The 18,668-nt window shown below is 43.0% G+C and overlaps 1 protein-coding gene and 1 long non-coding RNA gene across 17 annotated transcripts in view; one reads left to right on the top strand and one right to left on the bottom strand.

The window, feature by feature from the left end:
• LOC131706567 (uncharacterized) overlaps nt 1-7,645 on the bottom strand; it is a 54,542-nt gene extending 46,897 nt beyond the window's left edge. The window contains exon 1 of the long non-coding RNA XR_009310648.1: nt 7,577-7,645. This is a non-coding gene — a long non-coding RNA (uncharacterized LOC131706567). The remainder of the gene's footprint in view (nt 1-7,576) is intronic.
• Nucleotides 1-18,668, top strand: part of LOC117402042 (ELAV-like protein 3) — a 30,384-nt gene that overhangs the window by 1,446 nt on the left and 10,270 nt on the right. For 6 of the 16 annotated variants that reach the window (XM_059007888.1, XM_059007897.1, XM_059007890.1 and 3 more), the window contains exons 2-4: nt 14,801-15,056; nt 15,707-15,810; nt 18,364-18,517. In XM_059007888.1, coding sequence (XP_058863871.1) covers nt 14,801-15,056; nt 15,707-15,810; nt 18,364-18,517 — 514 coding nt within the window. Of the gene's footprint in view, nt 1-3,577; nt 4,010-14,800; nt 15,057-15,706; nt 15,811-18,363; nt 18,518-18,668 lie in introns of those variants that run through there. The other 10 variants (XM_059007892.1, XM_059007895.1, XM_059007902.1 and 7 more) reach the window with 5 other exon arrangements.

Below are 18,668 nucleotides of genomic sequence, written 5' to 3' on the forward strand. Positions count from 1 at the left end.
TCCAAGGCGACTTACAGAGACTAGGGTGTGTGAACTATGCATCAGCTGCAGAGTCACTTACAACTACGTCTCACCCGAAAGACGGAGCACAAGGAGGTTAAGTGACTTGCTCAGGGTCACACAATGAGTCAGTGGCTGAGGTGGGATTTGAACCAGGGACCTCCTGGTTACAAGCCCTTTTCTTTAACCACTGGACCACACAGCCTCCTATGGGATATGACTGTAATGCAAGGGCATAAATAAATCAGAGAAAGCAAACCACCGTGCAATATGAATGCAAAGTGCTAAGTAGGAGCAGCGGGGCCAAACGCAGCTCAGCGGTTAGATAAAGTGCTGGACTGCAGAACAGGAAGCGTTTGTGTCGCTTAGTGGTTAGTGCACCGTGTTGCAGAGTGGGAGGCAGTGGGTTTGAAGAGCTCAGTTGCTTAGAGATGGGATGGAGCACGGAAGGAAAGGCAGCTGGTCAGAGGCGCTCAGTGGTTAGATGAAGGAAGGGTTGGTCTGTGAGGAGGAAGGTGATGGATTTTGAGGCTTGGCAGTTTGAGAAAGAAAGTACTGGGCTGCTGTGTGGAAGGCAGTGTGTTTGAGGAGCTCAGTGGTTAGAGTGCTGGGCTGCAGTGTGGAAGGCAGTGGGTTTGAGTAGCTCAATGGTTAGAGTGCTGGGCTGCAGTGTGGAAGGCAGTGGGTTTGAGCAGCTCAGTGGTTAGAGTGCTGGGCTGCAGTGTGGAAGGCAGTGGGTTTGAGTAGCTCAATGGTTAGAGTGCTGGGCTGCAGTGTGGAAGGCAGTGGGTTTGAGAAAGAAAGAAAGCACTGGGCTGCAGTGTGGATTTGAGAAAGAAAAACACTGTGATATGTATTTAAAGATCAGAAACACAGCTCTGTCATAATAAGTGATGCTAGATTAATGGAAATGAAAATAAAAACGAAAGGACACCGTCAGAGGAAAGCCCCAAATATCCTCAGAGACTTGAAACTGAAAACTAAACGAGATGAATTTCGCTTATTTTAAAGTCATTTTTCCTAATCTTTTTAACGAGAGTGCATCTCTAAACAGTGTTCATTAAGTGCTCGAGTTTAAACCAGAGTGACAGGTCCCCCCCCCCTACACTCCTCACCCTGCAGAAGTTCAAGGGGGGGTGCATCCCGTCACCACATTCCCCCCTCCCCCCTCTCCATCGCCCCATCTCCCTCAGGTCTGTTCCTGGGAAGAGTGGATGGATGGTGGAGATGATGAAGCCTCACACAAGATATCAAAAATAGGTCATTTGTCACGTATCCTGTCCCCAGGCTTTGGATAAATTATGGATGACAAAGAGAAAAAAAAAATAGCCAGTGTCTAAGAAGCCAAACTGAACTGTGGAAGACAGGAGGCGAGTATAGTGTTTACATCTCAAACACAGCGCTAGACAGTTTGCAATCTCTAGTTATTAACCCATGGAGACCTCATATGGGGACAGATACAAAAAACTGTAATATCAATATAAAGCACATGGAAAAAAATCTGTATATTTCAATGAAATATTTATTATGTGTCCAGGTATTTAAAAAAAAAATATTTCATGCATGAAAGGGTTAAGAACAGATTCATATTTAAAACAATGTTTGACACATCGAGGGAAACTACAGGTAAGAAAACTGAGGACTTATCTGAGGGATAAAGCAGAGGGTGCTTACCCTGTAGGATGTTTGGGTTGAATATTTCTAGCTTGTCATGTTTATTAATATCCTTTACCATGCCTCGCTATTCTTTACTGTGCTTTATTACACTTTGCTATGCTTTTACTATGAGAACCTTTTATAAGGATTCCACGAGGTATATGCATCATTTTTTTAAATGAGAGCACCATCTCTAAACAATATAAACTTTAAATATTTATCTCCTAATGCAAGACGACATAACGAAGACTCAAGTTGTTTACAATTGATCCAGAGTAGGAAAAATCATTCTGCAAATATACCCAACGGTATTTCCATTAAACTGAAATGACAAATGGACAAGTAGCCAAAGGACACATGTCATGAGATGTTTTCTATCAGCGACTTGTAAGAGAGTGCCTCACTGTAACACCTAACCCCAGTCTCTCCTAACATGGCTTTGTCAACACAGTCTGGCAGGGTTTTTGGTTTTTTGGCCAGCTCAGTAATGCACTGAAAAGAATGGAAAGAATAGAAAAATGCTTTCTACATTTTCTTAATATTAAATTCCTTTGATTATACACCTTACTGGACTCTACAGCGCTGGCCCAAAACCTTTGCATCACCCTGCGGAATGAATTCATTTTGCTTCATAAAGTGGAACGAAGCCTGCTGAATAATGTTACGTTAACAGATTGAATCACACACCGCTTTGTAGTTTTCCAGATACTTAATGAAAAAATGTGACATTTCGAAATCTAACATGAAATAATGTACTAATGTTATGGCTTCCGGCAGACTTTTTAGCGATATCATTTTGTAGTCTCTTAGATTACATGATGTTAAATAAAAGATCTAAACTATGGTCATATTGGAGTTTTTTTTAGATGTCTCAATCCTAAAATTCCAGGTGATGCAAAATGTTTGGCCAGAGCTGTAATAGAATTTCCTTTGCTCAACTCACTGCACTCCAAATAGTGACCCCCCCCTACCCCATGCATTGAGTCTATTGTTTCAAACTACAGGATTCCTATTGAAAAGCTGGGGATTTTCAATGGAAAGGAGAGTCGTATACCTGGAGGTCATCTAATGAGTAGGTCAGTAGGCTGGGATTTGAACTCAGATCTGTAGCTGCCTCCTGGTCCCTCAGCTCTAACCGCTAGGCTACAGTGGAAGGGGAAGGCTTTCAAAGTGCTTCGCTGCTTGCAACAAGCATTGCTGCCATTCACCTAATCTGAAACGCTTATCAGCTAGCTGCTAGGGAGAGTAAATTCGTGCAAAAATAGGAACTGCTATGGAGGCTAAAAAGAAAGCCTTAGGTCTTGAGGTGGTGTAGAGCTGAGGAAATCAAGGTTTCCCGGAGATATTGTGGAACAATTTACCAGCTAATAAAGGGAAGGTGAGAGGTGGTACGGATGGCGCTTTGTTCAGCATGGCTATAATTTGTTTCCACAATGGCTTACTTACCTAAAGCAGAATGCATGAATGGCAAGGATACCCTGTTAGAAGATAGAACTCTAGAGTGAGGTATGGCATAGCATACTGGTGATTCTGCAAGTCCGATGCCAGGCCATTGACCAACAAAGAAGCTGCTAACAAACATATTTCAGATATTATCGTCCGGTCAATGACAAAAGCCGATCTGTTTGTTCTTTCTGGACGGAGCGGTTAATGAAATCTCGATTCTGAGACCAGTAACCTGGTGAATGCCTTGTACAGGAAAAAAAAAGAAATGTACAGAATCTGTTCACGGAATGCCTCTTGTGGTCTCTGGGTTCCATCAATCTGTCTGTCTTTGATGGAGGGTTGGGGAGTGGGGGGGTCTTTTTTCTTAGCTAGGGGAGGAGGAAGCGGAATTCTAATGGCTGTGATGTCACCGCTTCCTCCTTGTGCTGTAGGCCAATCAGAAATTGCCATTCCCAGGCAGATGGATGCATAAAAGAATCATTGCATTGCAGCACTGGCACACAGAGCAGATATCTGAAGGAAGGAAAGTTTGGGGGTTGAATTTGAAACACTACACCACAGAGCGAACAAATCGCACACACACCAAGGAGAGACCTAAAGGAGGAAGAAAGAGCGTCCCTTTTTTAAAAAATTAATTTTATCCGAGTGCAATATTGTCTTGTGGGACTTAAAGGGACGAAGAGAATTCTTTGTTCTTGTACTGCAGTGGGGCTAACATTGGCTCATCCGAATACAGAGAACTGTGATCGCAGAGAAGACCCGTGTGTTTTTTTTTTTATTTTTGTTTTGTTTCTTCTTTTTTGGGACAAAAAACAACCCTAAAAAAAAAACAACCCAAAAACCAAATACATCCACACAATCGAAGGAAATAAATATCATCTTTCCCTGCACATTAAGAATGGTTACTGTACGTATCCCTTTATTTCTTTCTTTCTTTCATTTTTATAATTTGCTTATTCGTGTGATTAGATTTATAATGATGATTATTGTTATTTTAAATTATCTGCAGGGTGTGGATATTGAATAGCCATGGCTTTTGTTTGAATCCAAATATTTACTCATAAAGAATATGGAGGCACACTAATGTATAGAATATGGATGGATGGTGTTGTGTGACAGAGATTTATACATCAGAATGAAACAGCTATTTTTTTTATTATGTAAAAATAAAAGCAAGTTTTGTTTTTACCAAATAATTTCCAAACCTCAACCCATTACCCTACATTTTACTAAGTGTACAATATGAAAGACTACGCAGTAACGTGGCACGGGTATCAGGCTGCGCTGTAGATCCATTTGGTATTACAGATTGGCTTTAACGATTAGCAGGTATTTGTAATGTGATCTATAGCGATGCGCCAGAGCACTCATTTCAACACCGATAGCAGTGGCTTGAGGACCACAGCGTTTTGCATTGGAAATTCGCTTTTTAAATTCTATTTTAGAGTATTGCACGATGTATTATGGGGTTAGACGTCTAAATATGTATTATTAAAAAAAATCTTCATTATTATTTATTTATTTAATTATGCAAGCGACATGGCCGCTTTTACATATGAACATTCTTTGAATATTTTCTTAACAGTTGTAATCGCCCAAACACCCCAATCTCTAAAATACCAAGGATACTGTTTATTTTATTGTATTATATTATTATTATTATTATTATTATTATTATTATTATTATTATTATTATTATTATTATTATTATAAAAGCGAGCATCACTACAGTCTCCCGCAGTACAAAGCATTCGATAAGGAGGGCTGGCTCCTTAGCAGAGATGCGTTGCCTTTTAGAGGCGTGGATGTCTGCAGGAGAATGCGTTTGCATGATAAAACGGATGCCTCGGAGGCTGTGCGTCCTTGAAGAACGATGGATAGGGTCAAGCTACTCTGCTGTATAAAAAAGAGACAGAGAGAGAGCGAGCGAAGGAGGCAAATTACGCATGGCTTGAACTGAACGCAAATTCCTCAGGGTTACTGTTGCCGTGCAACTATAACTTGGAAATTGGATGCTGTGAGACGACGGAGATGTCGTTGTTGTTGTTGTTTATTTATTTTTTTAATATAATTATGCTGCTCGATCTTACAGAATGTAACCTTCCGAGTGTCGCAACCTGTAAAAATGGGATAAGTCACTACTATAAAGCAGGTGCGACGCCGATGTTTCATAACGCCTTCTAAACCCGTATTATCTAGAAACACAAACCCGGGCAGGTGCAGTGATACCTGGCAACAAACACGTTTCAGCTGTGCGGGTCCTCTCGAGTGATAGGGCGTGCCGGTGGCCCGTCCTTGACCCTGGCGCGTTTGGAGGGCAATGTGTAGCGCGCACCTCTAGCGGCCGCCTGCGCAGGATTGGAGTACCGCGCACTTAACCCAAGGCCGGGGGTTTTCTACACAGAGCGCAGTCTTGCTGTCGGTATCAGGTCGAATTACATAATCATTTGTGAAACCCAAACAGTATAAAATAGCACAGCGGGGTTTAAATAATAATTCGATTTGCATTTATAAGCTGGCAGACTGTGTGGCGTGCTAATGATTGGTTATGTCACGAATATGTATAAATAATAGTGATAATGACGAAGCCGCCACATAAAACACCAAATGCATGCAGCTAAAATGATACACCGGTAATTTAACAAATAAAAAATGACCGACTAAATATGGCATGTCGTTTTAAAAAAATAATAATTTTGCATAGAAGCTGCGATTAATTAAGCCATACTAAACCCGTATCATGTTGTTAATAAACGAACCCTAAATGCATACTTCACGTAATTGATTTAGAAATGTGGAATTATTTAACTAAGGGGCTTAGGTATACCTTGCCGAGCGTGCATGTAACCGTTCATAAAATAACGAAGAGGTGTTTGCATAAATGGTTTGAAAACAAGACTTTCATTTTTTTGCAGAAAAATGTAACACTGTCGGCAGCCTACAGCACAGTGTTAAGCGCAACATACCACGCCCTTGTGTTTCATTACGACGACCACCGGGACGCCGCGTCTTTTGCCAATTAAAACGAGCCCCGGTTCTAATTGAGGTTTTGTTTAATTACAGATGTAAATGTCTCTTTTTTTCTTACTCTCCAACGTTGTTAAAAACCGGGGTGCGCGCATATGAGAGAGAGAGAGAGAGAGACAGAGAGAGAGAGAGAGAGTGAGAGAGTGTTTCAGAACCTATAGAATGGTGGAGAATTGGAGGTTTGATTCAGAGCAAACACAGACAGGAAAGAACAAGACGGATTGTAATTGTCATTTGCATAAGTATTTCCTTCCATATCTCCCACATTAGTCAAAGATGAAGAGCGAAGCTATTTATCACCACCTCGGATTCGTTTGCCCCTAAGAAAGATTAAAAATTAACATGCCACGAAACGCGGTTCTGGGATCGGTATGACAGAAAAGACAGCGTTCAAATTAAAATAAAATGCGTCACATATATGCTGGGCTTACACAGCACACTATGTTTCTTATATATATATATATATATATATATATATATATATATATATATATATATATATATATATATATATTTGCATGTACACAAAAGGTTTAAATCATTAAAAAAAAACACATTTATTTTAGAACCTTACCGACAAGAGGCCCATCTTCAGGTGTGCAGGAACGTAAACAGTGACGTAAACGTGTTATTTTTCAACAATTCGGTATCTATGCTATAGTGTGTTACCGGTGCAGAGCCTATTGGTGCATACAGACTATATTGTATAAGGCTTCTAATACATAGAGACACCTTTTGTCGTATTTGAAAATTATAGGTCAGTGAGATGGTTTATTAATATAGTTTGATTGAATTAGCTCGTACTAAAACAGGGACAGCACTATAAAAACACATAGGAGAGGCACTCCTAATGCGAATATTTGTTGCAGAAGTGTGCTGGTATTATTATTTGTTTATTTAGCAGACGCTTTATCCAAGGCGATTTACAGAGACGAGGGTGTGTGAACTATGCATCAGCTGCAGAGTCACTTACAACTACGTCTCACCCGAAAGACGGAGCACAAGGAGGTTAAGTGACTTGCTCAGGGTCACACAGTGAGTCAGTGGCTGAGGTGGAACCGGGGACCTTCTGGTTACAAGCCCTTTTCTTTAACCACTGGACCACACAGCCTAATACGAGGTGCAACGCTGGAGACACTGAGCACAGTCACATTACGGTTATCTGGCAGGATACAGCAGGGGGGTCAAATAAATCATACGTGAAACAGTCGAGGTAGAGAGATTACTGTTTGCTACACAACTGAAGGATAAAAACGCACCGTTGTTATTGGGAGGGTGTTTTGTCTTTCACATATTCGTGAATATACATACATACATACATACATATACTGTACAGTAAAACAACAAGGTTATTTCACAATATACCCCCTCCTTAATTCTCAATAAGAAGTTATTATTGGTTAATACACGGGATTATAATTAATACAATAAGAGCACACTTACTTACCAATCCAACAATCTTCGACTGTGGCGAACTTTGTCACGCGTTATTACTTAGACTATTTACTTGATAAATGGCACCATTGTTGTCAAGCAAAGACCAAAGCGACGCTATGGTCGTCTGAGACACACCAATAAAAGCTTATAAACTGAGGTCTGGCCACAGCTACACAACGTCTAAAATGTCACCGTGGTTAAATATCCACAATGACTTTGCAGCTTTTATTTTTTTTTATATTTTCACATTGAACCATGAATTTCGCCAAGTCGTAAAACCAACGTAAACGATTTGGTCTACATGCGCACGCGTACACACGCGCCGGTTTAGCGCTCTCTTTTTAGTCTGGTTACTAAGTGAAATAAACCCGTAACGTACACAGTTAGTTATAGCAGCATTATTGGGGAGGCTGGTGTATAAATTAGGGGGGGCTGAAAAGTATCCCTCCTGTTAACGGGCGGGTGTGTCGCTGTCCAGGGCTTTGCTGACGCAATCATGTTGTATCTTGGAATGGTGTCATAGGGTAATGATAATATCACCCGAGACTTGACTTTAAGTGACCCAGACCTGTTTTTTAAAAAGGCTACCCATAAAAGGATGGTCAAGCCAGGTATTCATCAAAACCATAAGGAACCAGGATAAGGAAAAGCTATATTTCTGCTCCCCTTGGGTACCGAACTAGCTCCAGGGTGGTTTGCATTGCTTAAAAACGCAAAGCCGCTTACTGGTCGTTCAGTCTTTTCCCTATCAAATTCAACGACTGATCTAAAACGGAATTAAATAAACGAATCCGCCAGGAGCTGCCATAAACCTCCATTGGGTTTCGGGCGATCCATAAACAAGCAGGATATGAAAACGCGGGCGTGATTGCTTGATTCCACTCAGCTGGTAGGAATCGACACTTAATTAGTCCTGCACACTGATAAGCATCTATTAAACAGTGCTAAATTGCAGGGCAGTGATTGAAAAGGGGCAGCAAAGACGGGCGGTTCATTTATGAGGGCGCTGGTCTGTGTGATATGAAGACTGACGGTTGCTCTCAGGGAGGCTGGCGCCATGTTTACGTGCTACAGAATTGTAAAGCCGTCGTCCTTGGAGGATTGTACTAAATACAAAAAAAACACGGCGCTGTCATACTGGCTTTTAAATATTTAGGCAGAGCTATTTCTGGTGTTCTTTCGACTCATAAATAGCACAGTGGGAGAAACTAGAACATGTTTTTTATTATTATTATTATTATTATTATTATTATTATTATTATTATTATTATTCAGGCAGAACCACGCTCTCCAAATCACATCCTCTCTTACAGATATGCCATGCTATCGAAAGATATTCCTGTCAAATTCCATGTGCTATCATTATTTATTTATTTATTTATTCATTCAAAGAAGTGAGATATATTATCCTTCTCCCAGCCTCAAATTATTTTACAGTGCTGGTTCGGTTTAGTCGTTTATTGGCAGTTCTGAATAGCGAATATTCGATGGTTTAATTCGATCATCTAGGAATTTAAGATGATAAAAAAAACATGTTTTTGTTTCGTGCTTTTTTATAAACCGTTTTGGAAGTAATTTTGTACGGCATCGGTGCTCAAACGCTTCTGCAAGAGACACAAGATACACGCAGTCTAACATCACTCATGTATGTAGGCATTATGCGGACGATATTATGATGTGCTGTAGTAAACACTGGAATGTATGCCCTAAATGAATGGCTTCTAATATTGCGAACTTTTTTCAAAACAATTCAAACGTGCAGATATGAAAGGTGTTCTGTTTTCACCAACGGGATGCTGCAGATCTCAAACCCTCTGCGATTTACTTAAGACTATCCCTTGAAGTTCATTTGCAGATTACCGTTTTACTAATTAAACAGGGATATTTTTTTTTCAAACGACTGATTCAGTCAATATCTTTGTTGCTACAAAGAAAACCGGCAACGCCAAAACAGCTTCAACCAAAACCACACGGCTCCCAACAGCAATACTGTCATGTTCTCATCCAGTCTAAAATATCGATTTTCTGTTTTAACGTAGGGATGCGCAACCCCGCTCTTGACGTTATTTACAATGCACCTGCGCTTTCATTCGAAATATCTCGAGGTTAGCCCTGTGAATTAAAAGCGAAGGGTGACAGCTTTTTGAGTTCAGCTTCTTTATTAATGCGTGTGTTTGTGTTTCTCAAATGGTTTGACCAGGGAGAGAGCCTTCAGTCTCGCTCTCAAGGGCGTTCTGAAAGACTCGCGCAGTTTTACAACGCCTCGTTATTTCAGTTGAATACTAAGAAAACTTCACGGCAAAACCCTGCAGCGCTGTGGAGGGATCGAGCGATCGCACACCGACACACAGGTGAAAGAAACGCAGAAGGGTAGCTATCTACACATTTCTCCCTCTTCCATTTTTTTTCTTCTTCCCTCGTTTATTTTCTGCCCTTTCATTTTGCAAACCTTTTTTTTTTCCTAAAAAAAAAAAAAAATATATCCATGACTATTTTAAAATGTCTAACAGTGGGTGTGGCCGATGGTTCTGCTTGCAGCTGGGAAAACCAGTTGTTTTCTCCTCATGTGAAATCAACCAGAATAACGATCACCCTGCTGCATGCAAGCCTGGCCCTTTGTTCGACAGATTGTGGGTGTTTTGCAAGGTGTTTGTTGTCTTTGTTTGTCAGTGATGTGGTTCTCCAGTCTAGATGACTGGAGTGGGCGTCAATACTGAGTCACCTTATGTTGTCAGACGTGCAATCTTGTTATGGTGGAGCTGTTTATTGGACACCTTGCACCCTGATGCAATTCAATGCGATTCCTCCAGCACAAATCACATTATACAACGTCAAGCTATTTTCAACACCGGTCAACACAATTCAATACAGCAACATTGCAGTTAGTCATAGGCGAGGCCTTCCTTGGCCTAGATTGCAGTCTAGCATGGTCTGATAACCATGGCTGGGTCCCAGCTCGTGATGAGAGTCTCCTGACTTTTTTTTTTTAAAACAGCCATTGTTTTAAACACATTGAGAATTATTAAATACGGGGGTGATAGATGCAGAGAGCACGTGCGTGGCTGCCAGTCTTTTCTGAGATGTTTCTGGCCTTTATCATCGCTACTGTAGTAAACGTGATTTGAACCCCGTGTCGCCTGAGTTGCTTTTGAAATGGTACCATTCAGGTATTGTTTGAAACCCTCAGACCATCTTGGATCAGCACATCGTTTGCCGGGTAGCCTTTACACGCAAGCATGTGAGCAAAGGGGATTTGTCGACACTGATGTCGAAAGCAGTTTAAATGGTAGAAGTTGTCATCTGTAGAATGCAAGATGTTTTTTTTTTTTAATTCCCAAGGCTGCTGGGAGGAAGTGTTGGTCAATATAGGAATTGACTTTCTGATATGATCTGTTAAAATGGGAAACAATAATAATAATAATAATAATAACTGTCATCATCATCATCATCATCATCATCATCAATAATAATAATAATAATAATAATAATAATAATAATAATAATAATAATAATAATAATGAAACATTCTGTATAAACTACATACGTTTCCAGCTGTATTATGTGCAATTGGGTGTAAGTTATTCCTCATAAAAATACAAATCCTAATAGTTATATTAGGCGGCTGTGTGGTCCAGTGGTTAAAGAAAAGGGCTTGTAACCCAGAGGTCCCTGGTTCAAATCCTACTTCAGCTACTGACTCATTGTGTGACCCTGAGCAAGTCACTTAACCTCCTTGTGCTCTGTCTTTCGGGTGAGACGTAGTTGTAAGTGACTCTGCAGCTGATGCATAGTTCACACACCCTAGTCTCTGTAAATCGCCTTGGATAAAGGCATCTGCTAAATAAACAAATAATAATATATTGGCAGAAAAATGACTTTTCCCTTTTAAAGATTGTGATTTTGCACAGGAGCTGCGTATAGCCCCTGGTATAAAGAGTCCTCTTTATTCAGAGCTCGCGTGTGTGTGTGTGTGTGTGTGTGTGTGTGTGTGTGTGTGTGTGGAGGACGATTGTGAGGTCCAAGCGGATGTTTGAGAATTGTCCTAATCCGTGTCTGGCAACGGGAGTGTCCTCGACACAACGCCTCTCAAACGGCTGATTGTTCGAGCTGCCTTTGTGCCCATTGTGCGAGCCGTGCTGTTTGTTTTCTCCCCTCTCGCTGCGCTCACACACAGACTGGCACACAAAGAGCGGATTGAAGAGAGCCAGGGAGCCCCACACTCCAAGCAGGGCTAGTTACTGCAGGCGTTACCAAGCTGTGTAAAAAGTTTCAGACCGAGTTGCTGTGGGATCCAAGCTACAGAGATGGGCGCAGCAGTGGGGAAGACATTCAAAGCTACACCGTAGCAGGTTAAAAAAGGGTTCTAATAAGCTCCAAATGTAGTGACGTCACTCTTGCCTATTTTTGTTTACTGGAATGCGTAGATCTCCTGTGTGTTTCAAGAGCAGTACAATGATGAATCATAAAACGCAGGATTAGCTAGTAAACATCCGGTAAACTGGACTCATTACTGTACTCATTTCAGAGTGAAAACACAACTTAGCCCAGCACTCCAAAAACAACCTGTCTTAAAAGCAATTGCACTTGTAACTAAACCAGCGGTGGGAGAGGACAAGGTGACGCGGAGAAAAGATTTTACTGTTGATGAATCAGCAGCTCACGAAGAACGTTCACTTTTGTTATTTAATAAAACACCGAACAGAAACTCAAACAAACACATCACTGGGAATTCAAACAAACGCTGGCCGTTTTAGGTGGGTCAGAACCGGCAGTTGTAATGCATATTAAAAAATTAATAAAACAACGTTATCTAAAATGAGTTTTTATTACAAACTACCCATGATAGTTCGACACTGGTACCCGGAACCAAAAATCATAGCTGTTCAATAAGATGATAAAAGGAGATTATCTCCCTGTGTTAAACGGAATGGGTGTTGTCTTAAACAAACATTTACTCTAATGAAATAACAGTCATCCTGTGAAATGTGATTTCAGGTTCAGGATTAAGAGGTAGATTTCACCGCTGTTGTGCACTGCTTTCCTGTAACTACAGTTTATATATTTATCTCCAGTCCCTCTTTCCTCTCTGGTTTGAAGGGTTCTGACACAAGTCTTTTCCGATAGGGTGTTGTGCAGCTGAGCTGAAAATAACTAATAGCTCTAGGCCCGGGCGACAGTGGGGAATGGTTTCCGTGACGACAGGCTGCAGGCCTGAGTCCTGGGGTTTGCCTCGAATGGGCCAGGTGGCAGTCATGTGGGAAAGAGGCAAGTGAGCAGGCCTGGGTGGATAATAAAAACCCTTGTCCCACAGCGAGGGAGTTGGCCTCCATTGTGACAGAGTGCAGCCCACGGCATATGCTGTGTGTGTGTGTGTGTGTATGGAGGGATGTGTCTGTGTGTGAAGAGGGTTGGAGAATTGAGATCTTTTGTCCTGGTGTGACTCACGGGAGATGCTTCAATCATGCGCAGGTTACACCAGGATCTTACTACCAATAGTGAAAGCAAAGCATAGCAAATACCACTGCGTTTAAGATGGATTTTTGCTGCTGTGGATGTAACATTCTTTACAGTTCTTCCAAACACAACTAAAGTTTGTCTTCGACAAATAATCTAATATGGACGTGTTGCTAAAAACCAGAAGGTGCCAGACATTTGAGCAACCAGATCTCCCCTCAAGGAACCTATAATAAACTGTCATATATTATTATTTATTTCTTAGCAGACGCCCTTATCCAGGGTGACTTTCAATTGTTACAAGATATCACATTAATTTTACATACAATTACCCATTTATACAGTTGGGTTTTCACTGGAGCAATCTAGGTAAAGTACCTTGCTCAAGGGTCACAGCAGCAGTGTCTCCCACCTGGGATTGAACCCACGACCCTCCGGTCAAGAGTCCAGAGCCCTAACCACTACTCCACACTCCTGTGTCCACACTGACACAGGTGAGATTTTCTGTATCGACACGGATAAGGGTGACCTGTTTGGACCTGACAATGCAGGGACCCAACTACCTAAAGCCCAGACCCCTGCTGGCCACTTATACAGTCTTTCTGAATCCCAGGACTGGGTGTAGGACTAGGGTTCGAAACACCAGTGCCACAGTGATGGATGCTTAGCAAAGGCTGCGCTTGCAGATGCTGTAGAAGTCTGCCAGCTGTCTTGCGTGTGGTGAGAGTGGAAAATGAGTGACACCACGGCATAGCTGCTCACGAGAGAACGTGGGAAGGATTTGAACCCAGGACCTGCTGGTTTCCAGTCCTTTGGCTTTCCCAATCCGCTAGACTGCTTCTCCCCCCCCCCCAGACAAACACGCAAGAAGACTGGTTGTGCGGCTCGTTACCAAGTACAGATTACATTAAAAAAAGAAATCAGAGCTCCTTAGATTTTTTTTTCCCCCCTAGCTAAGCTAAAAAAGTCTTTGCGGAAGTCAGCACATTTCCTGAATGAAAAAGAAAATCGAAAATATTTGACTGTATATTCCCCAGCCCCCCCCCCCCCCCCCCCCCTCCCTCCTCCCTCCTCCCTCCTCTGTCTTGCTTTTGCGTGAATCGCCTCGCTGCCATCCATCAGTGTCACAGTCTGGCTGATGCAATGGGTTTTGACAGCCTCTGTGGGGGGTAGGGGGGAGAAACCTAGCCAGAGACTGCAGTCCTTCCAAAATAAACACTCCTATGAAGAGGCTCTGCCTCCAGTTTTGAGCAATCACTTTTATTATTCAACTTAACCTGTTAGCAGTGTTCTCTCGAGTACTGTCCTGTCTTGTGTGTCATCTGGGAAGAGCAAAATCTGACTGAAAGCGTTCTAAATAAAACAAAATGGTGCTATTCAGCCTCGCTCCCTTTTATTCAGTAACTGTAACGATTTGGGACAGGCCATTATTTTCCACTTACCAGCACAGCTTCCACGTTTGCAATAAAAGTGGAGTTCATTTTTAAAAAAAACAAAAAAACACAATTTTAAAATGATTTGCAATCCCATTACCGGCAAAACCGTTGTGAATTTTTAAAGCAGCAAATCCATTATGAGAGAAGGCGATCTTCTTGGTCTCCCAGTAACGGCTGCTGAAATTGAAATAAATCTCTAACACAATATTCTACCCGGTGATCCCACCCTGGAGAAAAACGCATACATTTTGTATCCCTACCACGTTCCGTTTGAAATGTTACGAATCTGCTCGCCCGTGACCCCGCCATCCAGTTTCTGAGCCGTTTTTATTTCTTCCTTCCAGCAGATAATCAGCACAATGGAAACTCAGGTGTCCAACGGTCCGACCGGAAACAGCCTCCCCAACGGTCCCGTGGTCAGCACCAATGGTTCCACGGACGACAGTAAGACGAACCTGATTGTAAACTACCTGCCTCAGAACATGACCCAAGAGGAGTTTAAGAGCCTGTTTGGGAGCATCGGGGAGATCGAGTCGTGCAAGCTCGTCAGAGACAAAATTACAGGTACCGTACCTGCAGCAACCACAGGTATTAGTGCAGGTACAACCGGTCTTGGACTACCGACCTCGCTTTTACTGCTTGATAGTGGTCTTCTCAAAATGCGCTGCAAAAATGATATTGTTAACACAGTAAATGCAGAGTAATATTTGTTTTTCTGTGAAAATATTAACCCCATGCAACTGACGTAATGCATTTAAATGGTTTTGCAGTTTGCAGTTGATTGCTTTAAAGGCAAATGCTCTTCTTGAACGTACAGCCCTGGCCAAAAGTTTTGCATCACCCTATAGAATAAACTAATTTTGCTGCATTTTTTTAAAATTATGTCTCAATCCTAAAATTCAAGGTGATGCAAAACTTTTGACCACAGCTGTAGAGTAATATATATATATATATATATATATATATATATATATATATATATATATATATATATATATATATATATATATATATTTTCGGATACACCCCCCCTTCCAGTTTAAATGGCTTGCTGTTCAAAGTGTGCAGTTGATTGTCCTAAAGCGAAATGTCGTCTTAAATCTACAGTGTGTGTTTTATATGAATTCATATCAATAACACAAATCAAATACCAACTTAAGAATTTCTTTGCACATTTTTTTGTATTGAATTTATGGTGGCGTACTCGGTTCAGTTTTAATTTTCGTCTGCGCCATTTTTTGTTCCTGCAGGTCAGAGTTTAGGCTACGGATTTGTAAATTACGTCGACCCCAACGACGCTGACAAAGCTATCAACACGCTAAACGGACTCAAACTACAAACCAAAACCATCAAGGTAAGAGGAGCGTTTTTTCAGCGTAGTGTATTGTGATAGCTGGGCATTGTCTAGCTATTTCCATTTAATTAGATGTATTCCATAATAGAGTATGCAGTGTCTTCAATTGAATTTATTCTAGTTCAGAGCTCAGGGATGTACTGCATATAATCTATTAGGAAACCATACAATTGCTATCGGGAGAACATAGGTATGCAATAATGGCTCCTACTGATATTGCTTGAGTTCCCAGCTCTAGGAGAACGAGCTGTGTATCATTTATTAAGGGAATCTAAAAATCAGGGGAAAAAAGGGGGGGCAAGAAGCTGGGACACCACGATCCGAGCCTTTCCAGAAATCCGAAGAGTCCGCAGGAGGAGGCCCTGTTTGACGCAGCGAAGTTTGATTGAAGGGGGAAGAAAAGAGAGAAAAGGAGAGAGGGAGGGGTGACTGCTTGGGTCAGAAGGCAGAGGATGCAGTCGTGAAGAATCTATTGTGATGGAAATGCGATTAAAAACGCCTGTGTGCGAGGGGTGGGGGGGGGGGGGGAGGAGGGGGTCAGCCAGGGCTAGACCCCATCTGCTGTCGATCTGTGCTAATTAGGGGGCTTTTGTCCCATCGTGGGGGTGTTTCTTTTCCCCCCCTCGGGGTGGGAGGAAAGGGGGGGCAGGGGATTGTAGCACTGGACACAGCGTTTGAAATTCCACACCTCCAACACACGATGACAAGAGGGGAGAATACAGCCTCAACGCCAATTAAGAGATTAGCAGCCATATGGCTCGACGGATCCTGGCGAGAGTAATCTGTGGATTGTGGGAACAGGGGCAACAATATGAGGGTTCCTTCATGCGCGCATACATGCCCTCTCCCTGCCGATCCTAACTCGAATGCAGTGGCCAGCTGCCGTTTTAATAAGCAGAGCCTGCAATACCACCTGGGTCGCATCCCAACGCAAACTTAATGTTACCCCCCTGCCATCCACGCACGTCGAACAAGACGATAATCCAATCCACGCGCTGCCTCAACCTGGCTGCTTAGTTCAGCTCTCAGATCGTATTGCCCTTGACTTTGACAACGGCAGAGTTTACCAGGATTTCTTGGGTTGCCGTGGAAACCCGGAGCTCCCCAAAGGGTTAATTTGTGAGAGCGAGATAGAGAGTGAGAGAGTGTGCACGATAGGCTTGGATGAGTCATTGCCAGTAGAACTGATACTGTGCCCTCCCGCAGGAATCGGTATGGGGGGCTCGGAGTTAGAGAAAGCTTATTAAGGTGGTTTTAATGAAGAGAAAGCTCCAGAACATCACGTCCCCTGAGAGGAGACCTGCAGGGTTCACAAGCACACGCAGGCGGCTTTGATGCAGGCTTAAAACGAGTTAGCATTGTCTTCTTACACCTCCGCCTAACAATGATCAGCATACTAATATATAGAAAGGGGAAGAGACCAAGGATTGCATGGATGTGACAACTGAATAGAGAAAGGGTGCTCCCTCTAGTCCAGGGCAGGCTTGAGGCATGGAGACTGAACTGCTCCCTCCCTCCCTCACTCACTCCCCTAAGAGAAAGGGTGCTCCCTCTAGTCCAGGGCAGGCTTGATGCATGGAGACTGAACTGCTCCCTCCCTCCCTCACCCTCCTAAGAGAAAGGGTGCTCCCTCCAGTCCAGGGCAGGCTTGAGGCACTGAGACTGAACTGCTCCCTCCCTCCCTCACCCCCCTAAGAGAAAGGGTGCTCCCTCCAGTCCAGGGCAGGCTTGAGGCATGGAGACTGAATTGCTCCCTCCCTCACCCCCCTAAGAGAAAGGGTGTTCCCTCCAGTCCAGGGCAGGCTCGAGACATGATCACACCCCAAAGATAATCTTCAATAACAATAACAATAGCAGCAGTTGTTTTAGGCAGCCCCACCCTTCTTCTTTTGTTCATCACAAAGTCAGCACCGAAGCAGCAGCACAGTGAGAGAGGCATTGACCTTCAAATCTAGCTCAGGCTGAGACAGATGCGTAGGCCGTGCGTTGCCGTGGAGACGGCAGGGTCGGGAGAGGCTCATGGGACGGAGGTGTTTTTGTACAGAGAGGCAGCGGCGATGCATTGTGGGAAGAGCAGCCAAGCGATGTCTGGCAGTGCCACGTGTTGTGTGTGTCAGTGTGTGCGTAATGGAAAATATCAGGGTCTGCTGGCACGAGAGGAAACTGTAGCAAATGGATGACAAGTACTGTATAAAAAGATTAAACAACATAGGTAAAGATAGGATGAAGAAATTTCCTAAAGCAATTTCCCTGTGCTGTAGCCGTTGCCTGGCGTGACACAGCCTAGCGTCACACATCATATGTTGACAATAGGAGCATGCTGAGATACTGATGTTAGGAAACCTTTATCACCTTCCACTCCTGGTCTTTGTTCCAACCCTGTGCTAAACGGTTTAACTGAACCATTTAAACTTCAATCCAGACCCTGCAGTAGTTCTCATCTAGTGTTACCTGTTAAACCTGGAGTGGAATAGCCCTCCAGGACCGGGATTGATGGATTGGAGGCAATGCTGACACGTGTCTAATTTCTCCCCTCCTCATTGGTCCACACAGGTGTCCTATGCCCGCCCCAGCTCCGCTTCTATTCGCGATGCCAACCTGTACGTCAGCGGGCTTCCCAAGACTATGAGCCAGAAGGAAATGGAGCAGCTCTTCTCTCAGTACGGCCGGATCATCACCTCCCGAATCCTGGTGGACCAGGTGACAGGTACAGCCTCACATCACTCCTGCACCCTGCCCGGACCCCTCGAGCACACTGCGGCTGGACAACACCAGCATCCATGCAGCCCACGGGGGGAGGGGACAGGACAGGGGGGGAACGCAGTAAATACCCACTGCCTGGGGCAAGTTTTTAGTCC

This window comes from Acipenser ruthenus, chromosome 36 (assembly GCF_902713425.1).
Source record: "Acipenser ruthenus chromosome 36, fAciRut3.2 maternal haplotype, whole genome shotgun sequence".
Taxonomy (NCBI): domain Eukaryota; kingdom Metazoa; phylum Chordata; class Actinopteri; order Acipenseriformes; family Acipenseridae; genus Acipenser; species Acipenser ruthenus.